Source organism: Vanessa tameamea, chromosome 17 (genome assembly GCF_037043105.1).
Source record: "Vanessa tameamea isolate UH-Manoa-2023 chromosome 17, ilVanTame1 primary haplotype, whole genome shotgun sequence".
Lineage (NCBI taxonomy): Eukaryota > Metazoa > Arthropoda > Insecta > Lepidoptera > Nymphalidae > Vanessa > Vanessa tameamea.
The window spans coordinates 5,347,116-5,362,861 of NC_087325.1; the positions used below are offsets into that span (position 1 = coordinate 5,347,116).

The window sequence follows — 15,746 nt, forward strand, 5'->3', positions numbered from 1 at the left end:
AGATTTAAATTAGATATGATATCTTCTACTGAATTATCAAAGTCTGTCAGTGTCATATATTTTCTTGCAATATCTTGCAATCTTAGAATAAAAACGCTTGTAATATTATTCGGCCGTTATTTTAGGTGACGGTTAATGTAATGTGACATGTGATGAGTGGTTCCATCGGCACCGGAAAGTGGTGGTGATTCCTTGGCCTGCAAAAGCGGTGGATATCCTACCCTATCGAAAATCTATGGGGTTTGATGGTCCAGCTGTGGATAAATAATAACGATAGAACCAAAGCAGCTGTCGTAGAACATTGCTGAAGAGTCTGGGAGGGCTTCAGAGGAACCAACATATGCTCTCGCCTTGTTGGATCAATGCGACAGCGACTACAAGCTGTGATTGATACGAATGGCGGATATACTCGTTTTTAATAAAATAAATAAGATTTGTTTAAATGAGTAAATTTTACTATAATTACTTTTTATTTTTACTATTTTATTTACTACTTCCGTCCTGCGGTTTCACCCGTGTTCCCGAAGATTTTATGTTTTCCCAGTATAAAAAGTATTACTAGTATTGTTATTATTTATTAAGTATTCCAGTACATATTCTATTAGTGTGCAAAATTTTATCCAAATCCGTTATAAAATTTTACGTGAAAGAGTAACAAACATCCATTCATACCTCAGAGAAATCAGCCACATCCATACACACAAACTTTCGCGTTTATAATATTAGTAGGAAGTAGGATTACTACTATGCACTTTCTTTTATAAGAGACAAGACAATGTCCTAATCTCCGATGTTACACGAGCATTCACGAAGGACTATGAGGTTTCGTGAAAAGTTGGTAATTATCATACCGATTGAGGGCTTCTCTTATTATTATTATAGCTTTTAAACGCTATTATACTCTTTGCTAGATGCGACTTATGATGACATTGCGACGCAATATGTCATACTCAATCGGTAAAGCAGGATACTGAGCACACGAAAATAGATCTTAAGGTGACGAACCTTTTCTTACCCCGACTGTACATATATATATTGTTTTTATGTATGTTCTCGTACATGTATGATATATTTTTTTATTCATGAATAGATTGATGAGTCTATTTAAATGGTTTTGATGGTTGGCTTATTTAAGTTTTATTTCATATAAAAATTCAGGCAATTATCTTAAGACGGTTCTTATTCTATTGGAAAGTTAAACACAAGTTTACATTCATACAGTTTATTTAATTAATAGTATCGGTAGTAAATATCAGTACGCAAGTAACGACATAAAAGAAGCGAATGTATTTACAATATCCTAATGTTATATAAAATTAATCGAGACCTACGATAAAAGCTCCCTAAGTCCTTGGCACTTGTATTACAATAACATTACTTATTCTACCTTTTATGAAACTGATTTGAGCGGCATTCTAATTATACATTATAGCTGAGATCATTTTTGTTTTAAATAGAATTAAAATATATAAAACTATACATTATATAATATGCTAAAAAAACTTAATTAAATATAATACCTACATTATTATTCAAATCTAATAAAAAGTACATAATAATTTAAAGCACATATGTATTAAATGAAGAGTGTATATTTTTGAATATGTGTTTAATTTCAAAATAATAGAACTAAACTTGGAAATATGCATATAACACAATAATGTTACCTTGTTTTTGAATATCGAATTTTATAACTAATAATGGCGATACCAAACATACATTTTGATTTTTTTTAAAGATCTTGTCAAATCGAAGGTATTTGACCGAAAATAAATCCATAATCACTTGCAAATAGAAACATATATGTATCACAGATAAAAAAAACACATTTCAAAATTAAATAATACAATAATATACTCATAGTTTTTTACAAAAATAACAGAAAAGTACCAAATATTTTTGTTATATAATTACCACATTACATATATCACAACAAAAACTACTTTAAATACCTCACAACCTTAAGTTACTTAAGTTCTTAAGTTACATTACAACGAAACTTATTTAAAGCCATTGATTAAGTAAAGAATTGAATTGTATTGAATACAAACAAATATTTAGCTCTCTAAATTGTGTAATTTAAAAACTACGTCACTCGTTAAGCATTTTGATTTTTATTATCCATTAATCAAATCACTTGTATCTAATTATAGTAATAAGGTGACTGCTCTAATTAATTTATATCAAAATTAATTCAATATTATGTTTCATTGTTTGAACTAATATAAACCGAGCTAGATATTAGTGATACAAATTGACTCAATATTAAATGATTGATAGAACATAATTATACATTCTGATAAAAAAAGAATGATGTAGTGAATATTATTATAGAGTTCGTCCGTCGTTGTAAAACATAATAACATTTAGCAATTAGATACTAGTTGCTTAACTAAATCTTGATAATATCTTACGAATATTTTATATTATACAAATATTTACGTAGTACAAAATTATAATATAATATGCAAAAAATAAGAATAGGCGTTAAATATTATTATCAATGTTTTTTGAACATGGTCTAAGATACTTTCAATTAGTAAAGAGCTGCTGTCTACTTAGCTTTCACTCAATTTTTTTCATATAAAGCACTTCTAGTTATGCTCGAAATGGGTTTTATTTTTGGATTCTAAAAGTCGTTACTTATTTAGGAAGTTTTTTTTTAAATATTGATTTCATAGAATATTAAGAATTCTTAAGCTAAATGGAGCAAATTTAAAAACTCCTAGCTTTGTACAAAATGATGTGTATAAAACACTGGAGGGAGTGCGATACTGGACGTTTAATTCTTAGATTAGTTGATTTATAGACATTATCAATAACGGACACCTTACCTTATGATCTAAGTATCAAACTACCTTTTGCAATTATAGTGTTTGAAGTACTTATTAAAGACAATGTAAGAAATGTTGCGGCAGCGTCAAATATAACGTGGGAAGTTTTTGGAGTTGCTTAATCTCATGACCGCCTATTTCCACGTGAATTATTTTCATTGTATTCGATTTATGGTTATCTTACATTAATGATTCATCATTTTTTCATCTTAAATAATACTGCGTATAGTAATGTTCATCAAATCCAAGAAATATACGATATTAAAAAAAACATTACAAAATTAAACTTTTTTGTTTATATTAACACCATACCATGTTAAAAACCATTTATTTACCCTCAACGTACCATTTCTGTTCGGTATAAAATAAACTTTTATTAACAAAAATATCGCTTTAAATAAATTAAACAAAATAAATATAAATTATGTTCATCGAAATATTAATATACTTACTATGTCCTTGATTTTTATGTGAAATATGGTGAAAACTCTTAGTAATAAAATTAATTCGATGACTTAAAATTAATGACCCTCAAAACAAAAAAAACAAAAGGTACACCATATCCCATTCACAGCCATTTTAAAATGAATTCCATTCCTTATCAAACTTGACCTCAGGCGATCCAAACTATTTACAAAGAAATACATCCTTAGAACATAATATGTGCATTACAACAGGTACGTTCGACTCCTGACACGTTTAATATTTTACATTCTAGTAATTAATTACTCGTAATTACAATGAACAATCCAGATTGCTACACATATTCATCTCCGTTCTTTAAACTCATACAATAGTTACCGTACAATAATTACACAGCGAATGGACTTCAAAAGATGTACCTTATCAATCTTTATTATAGTTTTACAAAAATAACTCGCGTATCTATAACATCTACTCATCTATCAAGCAAGTCCACTACTTAGTTATTTATATAAATTAAATACTTGAAAATCATGTAAATTTATTCTACTACCAGTAACTTTAGTTATAATTACATTTCCGTCGGGAATGACTCGGAAATGATTAGTTTTATCCACTATTCCAATCTTAACATCACAATATCGCTTGGCAATATACTTAGACTAAATTTCTAGCAAAATCTATTTGAGATCATCCACTTAATCTAATTTTAAGCAGCAAATTTTTAACTAAAAAACGAAACAAATCAATTAAATACTTTCAGTAGTAATAGTACCTAGTAATAACAATATCTTACCTTTGTTATTCATACCTTGCGTAGTAAAATATGAACAATTTGCCATAAATAATAAACTAGAATTAAGCATAGACAAAGATTAAATTAACTTTGAATTTGAGAATTAACGTCTACAGGTGGTACCACCTTAGCGTGTGCTTAACGCTCTAAGTGTTTTTCAGGTGGTGCGATTCGTGATCGCATCGACGCAGGACGGCAAAGTGTGTGACTTGGAAGTTATTAGTGGAGCGACTGCCACGTTCCAGAGTACCCGTCATCGTGTAGCCCATATTGAAGTCAGCTTGAGTGACGTTTGTGGTTAGGTATAACTGTAAAGAGATATTATTTAAAATATGTAGGTACTAAAAATAATAAAAATCTATTATATTACTTCATAAAATTACTTGTTTTTTTAGATAAAGCATTTGAAAGTTATTTATTTTTGATAACACTAATATTAATATTGTGTTTCATAAAATGCAGAGAAGTAAAATTTGTAGTTTAAGATAAAAATATGATTTTTTTTGTACTCATTTGAGAATTTCTTAAACAAACTATTATTGACTACATTTTATTTTTAGATATATTTAGATAATATTAGATTTCGTATTGTGTGTTATGTTTAATTCTTTTAATGTTGTATACGTGCTATAGCATTCAATCCAAGAACCCAGGAATTAAAAATGTTTTAGACTAAATAAAAGTACATTATTCGTTACTAGAGTATTCAATAGATGGCCTCGTTTCTAGATAGACATTCTTTCGTGAGTTCTGGCAATTAGCTTATCCTGTGCTAGACTTGGGTAAGCCTTAATTAGAGTAATTACGTCTAATTCGTAAGAGTTATGGAGGTCGTTAATCTTCGTAAATGCCGATTAAGTGTATAGGCAAGTTCAATTAATGATTAATCATAATTATGTACAACATTTTTGTTTATTTTTTGCTGAAATGAAAAATATTTTTTTATAAAAAATGTTTTAAAAAACAGCTTTGATATTACCTTAAAGTCGGCATCAGTGCCAAGATGTTTGAAAGTGCCAACGATGTACACTGCATTGACCCCGCTTACCACCATTCGCGCGTGAGTGCTATGCCTGTGTAAGTAAAAAAAAACAATAGTTTTGTTATTTGAAAGTCATTGATTTTAAAAGCATTATTTGTGACATAATATATATGCATAGGAAAAATGCTAATTGTATAGATTGAGCTACTAAACGATATATATTTATATGGTACAGTTAGAACCGTCAAAGGATAGTTAGAACATCAAAAGTTTAACCATAATTGGCAGTTATGCCTACCAAATACTAATTATTATTTTATATAAAAAATACGAGCCCTTATTTCAGTGCCGAACAAGTAACGCATTCTATTTGTTGACTATCTGGGTATTTATGACAGGCTCATACAACATCGATGCTTAAGGCGATTTATTTGTAATTTTAAAGAATCAGAAATTTACGTTGCCTTGCCCACAAATAGCGTAGCGTATTCCTAATGCGGATCACGTAGCTCCGTTACTAGGGCGCAGATCCAACACGTACGTCGCAGTCCTAACAGCCGATGTAATGGCAACCGACCGCTTAATAGCCCAAAACATTTCGCACAACCCTACAGCTTCCCACAGATGAATTAAAAACGTCGATGTCTTTCCTCTACGTTTTTCAGTTTATTTGCGACACGTAACCTCCACGCTGCTGAAACAGCGGTGTTTGGAATGAGACTGTAAAATTAGGTGTCACGTCGCTACGTGTTGTAAGCCAGTCGCAAATCTGGAAACGAGTCACACTACGAAACAAAGAAGGAACAAACTAAAATTGAAACGCTTCTAGAAACATCGGCTTCAATGCAATGCAAAGCAATGTGAGCCATATTTCCTCTTTCTGAAATTTTTGAACAGTTGCTATTCGTAGAAAATTGAAAATCGGTAAGTAATGCATTCTCTGACGTTTCAAACATAAAATGATATGTTTACAATAACACTTACTTATTCATATAAGATAAACTTAAATACAACTGTATGTCTATTTAGGTTATCAATTTGCCGAGCTATTTCATTTCTTAATATACATATGTATGTCAATGCTTTTATTTAAATATAATTCTGGGCATATTATAAAATAAAACATTTTACCTATGAGTACGGAAGGAAGCATGCCTATAAATAGTCGAAACTATAAAGATGTTAAGGGTGGTTTTATCATGAAATACGTGTCGTTTAAGCAAAATAGTCGAGCGGCAATAATCGTTAACGCTAACAGTCCCGTTGTCGTTTAATTCTCTCTATCGCAGCTAAGGAATCTCTTCTCACAACGGCTCTGTTACACTTACAAGTAGTGATTATTAATTTAAACTTTAAATTAATCTTATCACGATTGTGTAACGCTATCGAAATACGGATCATTTAAATAAAACTGAGAGTATACGCCAAATATGAATTAACAATCGGTGTTCCAAATTAGTGTTCCAATAAAATCTTGTATAATTAATTTATTTGTTAAATACACTTGTACGTGTACACGTTGTTCTGATAAATCCTTTCCCAATAAAATAATAATAAAATCTTCACATCGCGAAACGTCGTTGAACAAGTATACGACGTAGCAAAGAGAAATTTTCTGTGAGCCAGCGGAGGTGTGCCTAATAAATAGTATCTTATTCCTGCTAAGCCCTTTGGCGCCTGCGCCATCTTTATTTACGGCACGTTCCCGCTACTTTTCAGTTTACGTACAGATTATGTCAACGGAAATTACAGAGAAAATTTAAGGTAAATATTCTGAAGAGAACGAAACAAATTCACCTTGAATTCGTTTTTAACTTTTTAAAAATTTATATTCTGCTAACACTTTCATAATTCGCATTTATTAGTTCGGTAATACACTTCATTGTAGCTAGTAATTTATATAATAAATAAAGAAGAATCGTCATAAATCATGATTAGGCTCAATACAAAAAAATTGGCATTGGAATAAAATGTATTTAAATTCTTAATGTTATGAATTATTTTTGACATTAAGTATATACATATTTATAAATCACATAATATTATAAAATTTATCATAATAATAATAATGTACATTAATAAACTAATAAAGCGACTCTAGGGCTGCGATCATGAGATAGTGTCGGCTCGGCGTTCTCCCGACGTGTTCTCGCCGTTTGTCAAACCACGGCTTAGCACTTACCTGAATGTACAGTTAATTGCGAAAAGCACGTCCGACGTCCAACGATATGATAAACTGCTTCCTCACTCAGGCATAGAAACATTAAATTTCTTTTTAAATTAGGTTTTGGGTGTTTATAGCTTCCCGCGTTAAATTACGGTCACAGATTTTATTTTTGTGTTAATTTAATATTTTTAACTTCTAAATACCAATGTAATACTGTGTTATGTTGTACCTTCTTGTGCCGGCTACTTCGACCACTTTGCACCGTGACCGCCGCCACCAGCAGGGCTGCAGCGTCCAGTACGACGAAGAGGCACTACGAGCCCAACCTTCCTCGGGGAAAAGTAATACCTAGTAAAAATACAAATACACCATAAGTATAGACAAAATATAAAAGAACAAATCATTTAACGAAAAATATTACTCGATGTATTTCGAAATTTATTCCTTTCAATAAACATTCGTAAAACTTCGACGTGTCTTGTCTAGAGCCCTAAAGCGGGACTTCATGAAGCATCGAGAGTGAATTTGTTAAATTAGAAAACTTTACAAGCCTTTCGACGGCGGGTTGAAAAATAGCTTTTTGACTAAAACTAATATTGCCGACCAGAAACAAAACAGCGGAGTTGTAACGAAGTTGTTTCAGGCGCTCGAGTTTACAACCGCGGGCGGTAGAAGTCTAATCCGTTCGCTTCGCGTTTTCGTTTAGGGGCAAAGTATTTCCTTTCGCAGAGTCAGCGATAACGTAAACGTGGAAGCATATTGGCTGGTAAGACTGGTACGCTCGATTGCCTCTCGACATTCCGTTCTCATTTTCTTCGCCGCGAGTCGGGCAATATTTTTTTTTCTCTTAAGGAGTTTTCCTTCTTTCGACAATATTGCGCCAGTTTCAAAGAGGCGCACTCGTGGGGGATGAAATCGGTTTCACGTTGAGTGAGCACACTAATGATTGTGTTCCGGACTCGGGGACGTCTCGCACGAGGACAATGTCACTGAAACCCCGGTGGCGACTGTCGACTCTTTGACGAACATAACTATTGTCTAATGGTCTTAAAAGCGTTTCAATGTTAGGGAATTTGAAATGCAAAACGAAAAAGGTTCTCTGATATAGGATATCACGATACAAATGATTATTCTATTTTGTGAATTTAAACTGGTAATCATGCAAGGGCGTAACAAAAATGGCAATTGGTGTTTAATCAACAACATAAAAATTATCTTTAATAAAGAAACGAATCTGTGAAAAACAAATAAATGCAAAACAGATTTTTTACAGAAAAATATTTGAAATTCGTAGATATGATTCAAAGCAGACAGACCACTTGAATACCGTTTAAAATTCAAAAACCCTCTTGGTCGGCGCAGACACTTTTTACATAGACCTATCGACGCGTCACCGTTGACTGAGAGTCCAATTATGGAGCATTCTTGTAAATACTTGTCAATCAATTAACTGCTGGAAAATGGAAGTGAAGTGAATCGACGTATGAGTGTTTCAATCAAATGAATCGAAAACGATTTATTTAAGAGATTTATTATTTATTGTAAATAAGTTTGTGTATGAAAAGTAAATACCATCTTATTTACGTACCTCTATAAAGGGAACACTTGTTGTTTATTTATAAAAAATATATATAGTATTCGTCGAGTACGTGGATGTAGCCGGTACACATCCACGTACATAGGAGTAGGCACGCGTACTCGTACGTAGAGCACGTCTTGATACCGCCAAGCAGCAATAATTTTTATTTCTGATGTTTCTATTTATATGAAATAAACTTTGAAATAAACCAAATCCATCTTTTTGTAACATTATATAATTTTATATGATATAAAGCCCTACACGAGTATACATACAGTATACATATATTATATTGCAAGACGTAATCGTAGTAATTAGATATTTATTTATTGAAAAAAAAACTGTATACTGTTCGCTGGCGTAGAATCAGGTCATGCTTATTAAAAAATACGTTGACATCGGAACTGAATCGCCATGCCAAATTTAAAATCCATAGGATATTTTTAAGGAACTTTGATTTAGTTCCTTACGATACAAGTTAGCTTTTAATGTAATCAAATCAAGTATAAAATATCTTCATACAAGTAATATAGTTAAGTTTGATAATATCTTGTCTTTGAAATTTAACAGTAATCTTTTCATTTCTAGGAGTTAATATATGAGGTTGTTAGTTTCTAGTTATTTGTAAAATAAAAACATTTTTTTTTTACTATTTCTGGGATCCTGTTGTGTAAAAGCGTCCCATAAATAGTTTTAACCCTTTAATCGGGAAACAGAAGTAACAAGTTTATTTATAACTTTGTAGAGTTATGAGCCGAGATGGCCCAGTGGTTAGAACGCGTGCATCTTAACCGATGCTTTCGGGTTCAAACCCAGGCAGGCACCACTGAGTTTTCATGTGCATAATTTGTGTTTATAATTCATCTCGTGCTCGGCGGTGAAGGAAAACATCGTGAGGAAACCTACATGTGTCTAATTTCAACGAAATTCTGCCACATGTGTATTCCACCAACCCGCATTGGAGCAGCGTGGTGGAATATGCTCCATACCTTCTCCTCAACGGGAGAGGAGGCCTTAGCCCAGCAGTGGGAAATTTACAGGCTGATTATTATGATTATTATGTAGAGTTATGAAAAACTTGTTACTTCTGTCTAATTTAAAAGCTTGAAATTCCAATATTCGTTGGTTCTTGAAGTGTATCGTTTGAGGTATATCTAAAGGCAAGCGCAGATTACGGCAGTCGATAGTCACGTCCAGGTGCTCGACGCCTCTCGACTCTTGGCGCTTGAGCTCAGCTCTACGAAATTTCACGCTAATTGCACTAGAAGTGATGTATTTTATTTAGTTATACTTAATATTTTAATTATTTGATAGTCGCTGTCTTGTATCGATTATGACATCTTTGTTATCGTAACGGCTCAACGTTCCTTGATTATTTTCAGTAGCAAATATCAAATATTATTAGATTAAAACTAACTTAACATAGGGTTAGATAGCATGATATTTTTATATAGAAAGTTGCAATTGTAAGGATTTTTTTAGAATTATTATTTTTAAAAGAATATTTGCAGTATAATATTCATTTAAGTAAGATATCATTTCAAATTACTGAATGCTATTTGCGATTCAAATAAAACCTTCGCGCTTTCATTGTCACATCCAGTGTGACAGCAGTAAGTCCCGACCGAGTGCAGTTTGGAGGCTGGAGCGTAATTGGATTATGGATTTCGTCTGGACTATGAATGCGACGTGAGGATTACCTACCGCCTGAGGGATCCCTAATACTGCTTCTTCACTGGATCTCATCTTATCAAAATGTTGTATCACTTTGACCTAATTAAGTATTATAAAGGCATATCCAGTATACGGAATTTATTGGAAGCTGATGAAGCTACTGCTTAGAACGACTACTTGACTGACTGAAACCCGTTTTTTTCATCATCAATAACAACCGAGTGAAAGCCATTAACTATTACTTTAGCCTTATATACAAGACATGAATTCCCAAAAAAGGGCTTTCCCATTTATAGGTCTGGCAGTAATGCGATAGATCTATTAAACCTTGATCGTTCGATATTCTTTGGTCATATCAAATAAGAAAGGTACACACATATGTATATAGTACATTATTTCGGTATATTAATTTATATTGGCCATCTCCCTTCGCCATTGACGACCTCCGTGGTCGAGTAGTGTGTACACCGGTTTTCATGGGTACGCTACTCCGAGGTCCCGGGTTCGATTCCCGGCCGAGTCGATGTAGAAAAAGTTCATTAGTTTTCTATGTTGTCTTGGGTCTGGGTGTTTGTGGTACCGTCATTGCTTCTGATTTTCCATAACACAAGTGCTTATCTACTTACATTGGGATCAGAGTAATGTATGTGATGTTGTTGTTCAATATTGGCCATTAATTAATTCAATATTTAAAACTATACTGCTATATATATTTATTTAGATTTCTTTATATATAGATTTAGTTAAATTTAAAATGAAAATAAAGACACGCATCTAAAAAATACATAAATAGTCTATAAAAATTGAAGGTATAAAACTGCAAAACCGATCAGTCATTGCTATACCATTTTTCAGTTAAATGCGCTGCTAGTGAAGGTGAAGTGGCGAAGCAGCATTCGTGAGGATTTCTTACGTTATAGCTACATTTTCGCCTGAAGCCATTTTGAGTTATTTTTATCAAATCAAATAAAATCAATATCGATTCAATATATAATAATCAAGTATAAGATTTAGACATGTCACGATAGTCGCCCTCAGTTCAATCGAAAAATATAGAATTTTATTTGTGCTCACTCCTAATTTATTGAATATTTTATTGGTTTTATTAATTATATAATAGTTAAAAAATGTATTATAACTTCTTATCTCTATCTATTGCTTTTATTTATTTTATATTTTTAATACATATTTTGGAATATGATGGCATGGTGAGACTACCTGTAAGTAGTAACTTAGCTGTAACTTTTGTCTAGATACTTTTAAAGTGTAATTGTTTTTGTTTTGATATAATATTGTATCTACTGTTGGTTGTCCTAATAAAAATAAATAAATACATATAACTTACTTATTGATTTTCAAAATAAAAACTACCACCGGTTCGGAAAAGAAAAACTGATATCTGAGAAGAAGCGACAAAATGAATTGAGGTTTTTACAAAAAAACAATATAACAACAAATAGCCAGGAGACGATTCATTTTCAAGGTGTGCCGTCATCCAAGAACTCACTTCCTATTGTGAAGCAAATTGGGTTAAAAACAATTATTCATAGAATTAGATAGTACTTACTACGAATAGATTACTATTGTGTAAGGGCGAGACATGTAAGTAGGATTTTACTTTTTGTTTTTATATGATGTAATTGAGTTTAATTAATAATTTTCTATTAATAGCGAAAACAATTAGCTTATTTTATTGTTGTGTTTGATAATAAAAGATTCTCCAAACATGCATAAAAACTAAAAAACATGCATGGAATAAACGTGATATTCATAATATAATCGATCGATTTGCATGGAAAATGTTCCACAAGAACGTTGGTGCATTATTATATATTCTATTAGATTAAATATTTATATTAAATTAATCACCACAAGATATATCTGCCATACTGTCTGCCGTACTTATGTAACTTAAAAATCTTAATATCTGTATTAAGATTGAAACATACTTAGTTGAATAAATATTCACTTGATTAGAATTACAAGCAAGTAAGTAACAAAATTGTGAAAGACTTTTGATTTTACTTGAACGTTATAAGCAGTTAAATTATGATGGTGAGTGTGCAGGATCGGTAAAGTTAATATTAGAGGACAAGGAGGCGGAGAACTCGCTTAACGGTACAGACTATATTATATGTACAGTGTATAAACATTTATATTTACTTAAATATGTCACGGGTTAAATAAAACCTTAACTTTAACTGTGCGTATTTTTGTTATGTGAATATAACGTGTATTTTTATATTATTGTACCAAGGATTGATAGAGTTATCAAACATTAACTATTGGCTGGTTAATAATTCATAGCTTAGGCTACAAACCATAGAATTGTAATGTTAAGGTTCACTAAGAAACGATTTTTGGGAAATGTTGATTGTAGTCTTTTTTATCTTTGATTTCATCCAATAGATCTATTTCAAACTTTATTTAATTTTACCACATTATGACAAATAAATATACAGTATTGTTTATTGTTTATTGTTTCATTTGGCAATCCAACAGTGTTACAATATCTTATAAAATTTAATAATATAATGCAAAAATTATGACCAAAAAGGATTACACTATTATAACATGAATTCGAAAAGCAGTTACAATATGAAGATTTTATACTAGTTATTTATAAAAGTTAAACAATTTGTGATAGGTAAAGGTACTGTTCATAAACTGTATGTTTGTGAAATTGTGTGTGTGTGTGTGTATATATATATATTATATTATATATTTATATGTATATTTTTATGTAGAACGAATCCTAGTACCTAGGATATATAAATATAAACACTTAACAAGTATATGTTCGTTTCGAAGTGTCCGGTTCAATCTCAAACTTGATGAAGGACATTTGAGGGGCACGGGACATTTTTATGTTTTGATATTGTTTGTTCGATTAAGAGAGTTTACTTAGGGTACGAACGCTTGTTAAATTGATTTACGATATAACCCTGACTGATCTATCGCAAACGTCCCGTATTAAACAGAGTAAAGACTATTTTGAAGATAATATTGATTATTAGTTTTTGCGTCCGTTTGTAAGTAACTGTACCATATTAAACATCATAAAAATAATATGTTATTAGTATTACAATTTATACTTGTTGTATATTTAAATATCATATTTTTTCCTTTTCATAGCAAAATCGAAAACTCACAAAACAAATTTAATTGACCTATTAATACCATTAAAAAAGAAATGATACTTTTGTCGATTTTGTTTATCTATAAATAACAATAATTAATAAGTCAGTAAACACAAAAAAAAACAACTAAAAATAATACACAATCTGTCGAACAGGTCATGAAAGCGGGATTTCAATTGTCAGCAAGCGTGCAATCTGGCGCGCTTCGACGAAGTGTAACCCGATGTTTGTGCGTGGCGATAAAAAGGAAGATTGCGATTGCATTATGAGACATCGTGGGTTACAAGTTTTGAGAAAGTGCTCAACTTCTCTTGTTCGAGATTATCCTTTAAGCGATATCTTTTGTTCGTTCAAACCATATCAATACCTAACGATTACAAAAACAATAGATGTAGGTTATATCATTTTTTATACTTTACTTATCGCCTGCGGTTTCAAACATAAAAGAGTAGCATTTGTCCAAAAACAATTGACTGACTCGTGAGTGTTTGACTTTGATTTTGTAGAGATATTTCTAATATACTACAATAAGCTCAAAATTGTTTTTAAGAGTGAAACGGAACGAACCGAACGAACGGAAAGACTTGGGGAGAAGCCGAAAATTTATGTCCATACTTTTTTATACATACATATATAGGCTTAAAATTCAGCTGATATACTTTTACTTTAACATTTTAATTATTACCAAAGTTACTTACTAAATATATTAAAAAAATGTGGTTTATAATTAAGATATAAAAAAATCATCTGTTAAATTATATATAAATATCTCATGGTTTTTTGCATAACTGATACCTTGGATTACATCAGGCCTGATCGTTTGATTGCTAAATGGGTAAATAGATGGATGAGTCGTTCGGTGAGTGCAATTTTAAACTTAAATAATAAAAAGAGTTGTCTAGACTAAAAAATAAGGGTTTACGTTACAGTTATTTTTTTTATGGCATTTTTGGCAAACGAGCAGGAGGCTCACCTGATGCAAAGTAACTAACTTGCAGATGCGTTGCCGTTAAGGAATGTGTTTACTTATTTCTTGAATGTTCCCAAGTCGACCTAAGTTCGGAAAAACCGCCGGTGAAAATTAATTCCACATAGCGGTTATGCGAGGCAGAAAATGCCTTAAAAATCGTATTGTTGTTGATTTTTGGACATTTAGGTGGTGCGGATGAAACGTTAATTATACGTTAAGAAGACAGTATTTTTCTGATGGATCAAATTTCAACACGTTGCATTGTCCTTTATCAAACAAAAGATAAAATAATATACTACATATAATTTAAAAAAATAATTTAAAGAGAATTTTATCGAAGGACAGGAAGGTCACGAAATGAGGACTCCGTGTCAAATTAAAATCTACGACAATGTAGCTTCGAGCATTATGTGTACGTACTTAATCATATATACCTACTTAATTTATGTAATATGTACTTACTATTATGAGACTCGAATCGAGGAGTGCTGTGTGTGAGTGTGCTATTATTTTCATATTTCAAAATATGCCCACAATAATTGGTTCATAATACAAAGTGTAAAAAGACAAATATACTATGTTATAAGCAGGTCCAATATGGTATTCAAATTTTATCTTTTTGTCAGAACTAAACATTTCATAGAACTTTTTGCTAGTAGCTTTGAGATCACCCGGTGTTGTAGTAACAACTTTCTGTTGTAATGTAGGTAAAGTCTTTTCTCATATTCAATTTTATATTCGTTTTTTAAGTTTAAAAGCGTAGTATTTAAAATATACACATATTGGAAAAACTAATTATAGTTGAAAGCATAATTAGTTTTTGAGATATAGTATTTTACTTCAGCAGCAAATGAACGCTATAATATATCAAATTATAAATCAGTAATATTTAATCAATGCATTTCGATACATGCCTACGAATTGCTGAATCAGACCGACCATTACGGAAACTGAGTATGCACAGGATATATTTGCAGATTTGGTGTCAAAATTTAATTAACTCCGCTCGCTTGCACGCTATGACGGGTAGCGACTAGGTCCATTGCGTTTCATTAGCGAATGCCAGCTTTCAGCCCGCACCTTGATTGCCAGTCCGGTAAATAGTGCTTCAACGGTTTAAATTCCAATTCAATTTTGTAGATACAGCTGAAATTAAACTGAAAATATAACTTGTTTTTATT

At 31.5% G+C, this 15,746-nt stretch overlaps 2 protein-coding genes across 3 annotated transcripts in view; both read right to left on the reverse strand.

Moving 5' to 3' along the window:
• The window catches only part of LOC113400289 (uncharacterized), a 215,511-nt gene that overhangs the window by 170,167 nt on the left and 29,598 nt on the right, over positions 1-15,746 (reverse strand). The gene's annotated exons all lie outside the window — the stretch shown is intronic.
• The window catches only part of LOC113400284 (uncharacterized), a 39,063-nt gene continuing 27,516 nt past the window's right edge, over positions 4,200-15,746 (reverse strand). The window contains exons 3-5 of the mRNA XM_026639804.2: positions 7,432-7,550; positions 5,033-5,126; positions 4,200-4,361 (exon numbers count right to left, since the gene is read on the reverse strand). Of these exons, the coding sequence (XP_026495589.1) occupies positions 4,200-4,361; positions 5,033-5,126; positions 7,432-7,550 (375 nt within the window). The remainder of the gene's footprint in view (positions 4,362-5,032; positions 5,127-7,431; positions 7,551-15,746) is intronic.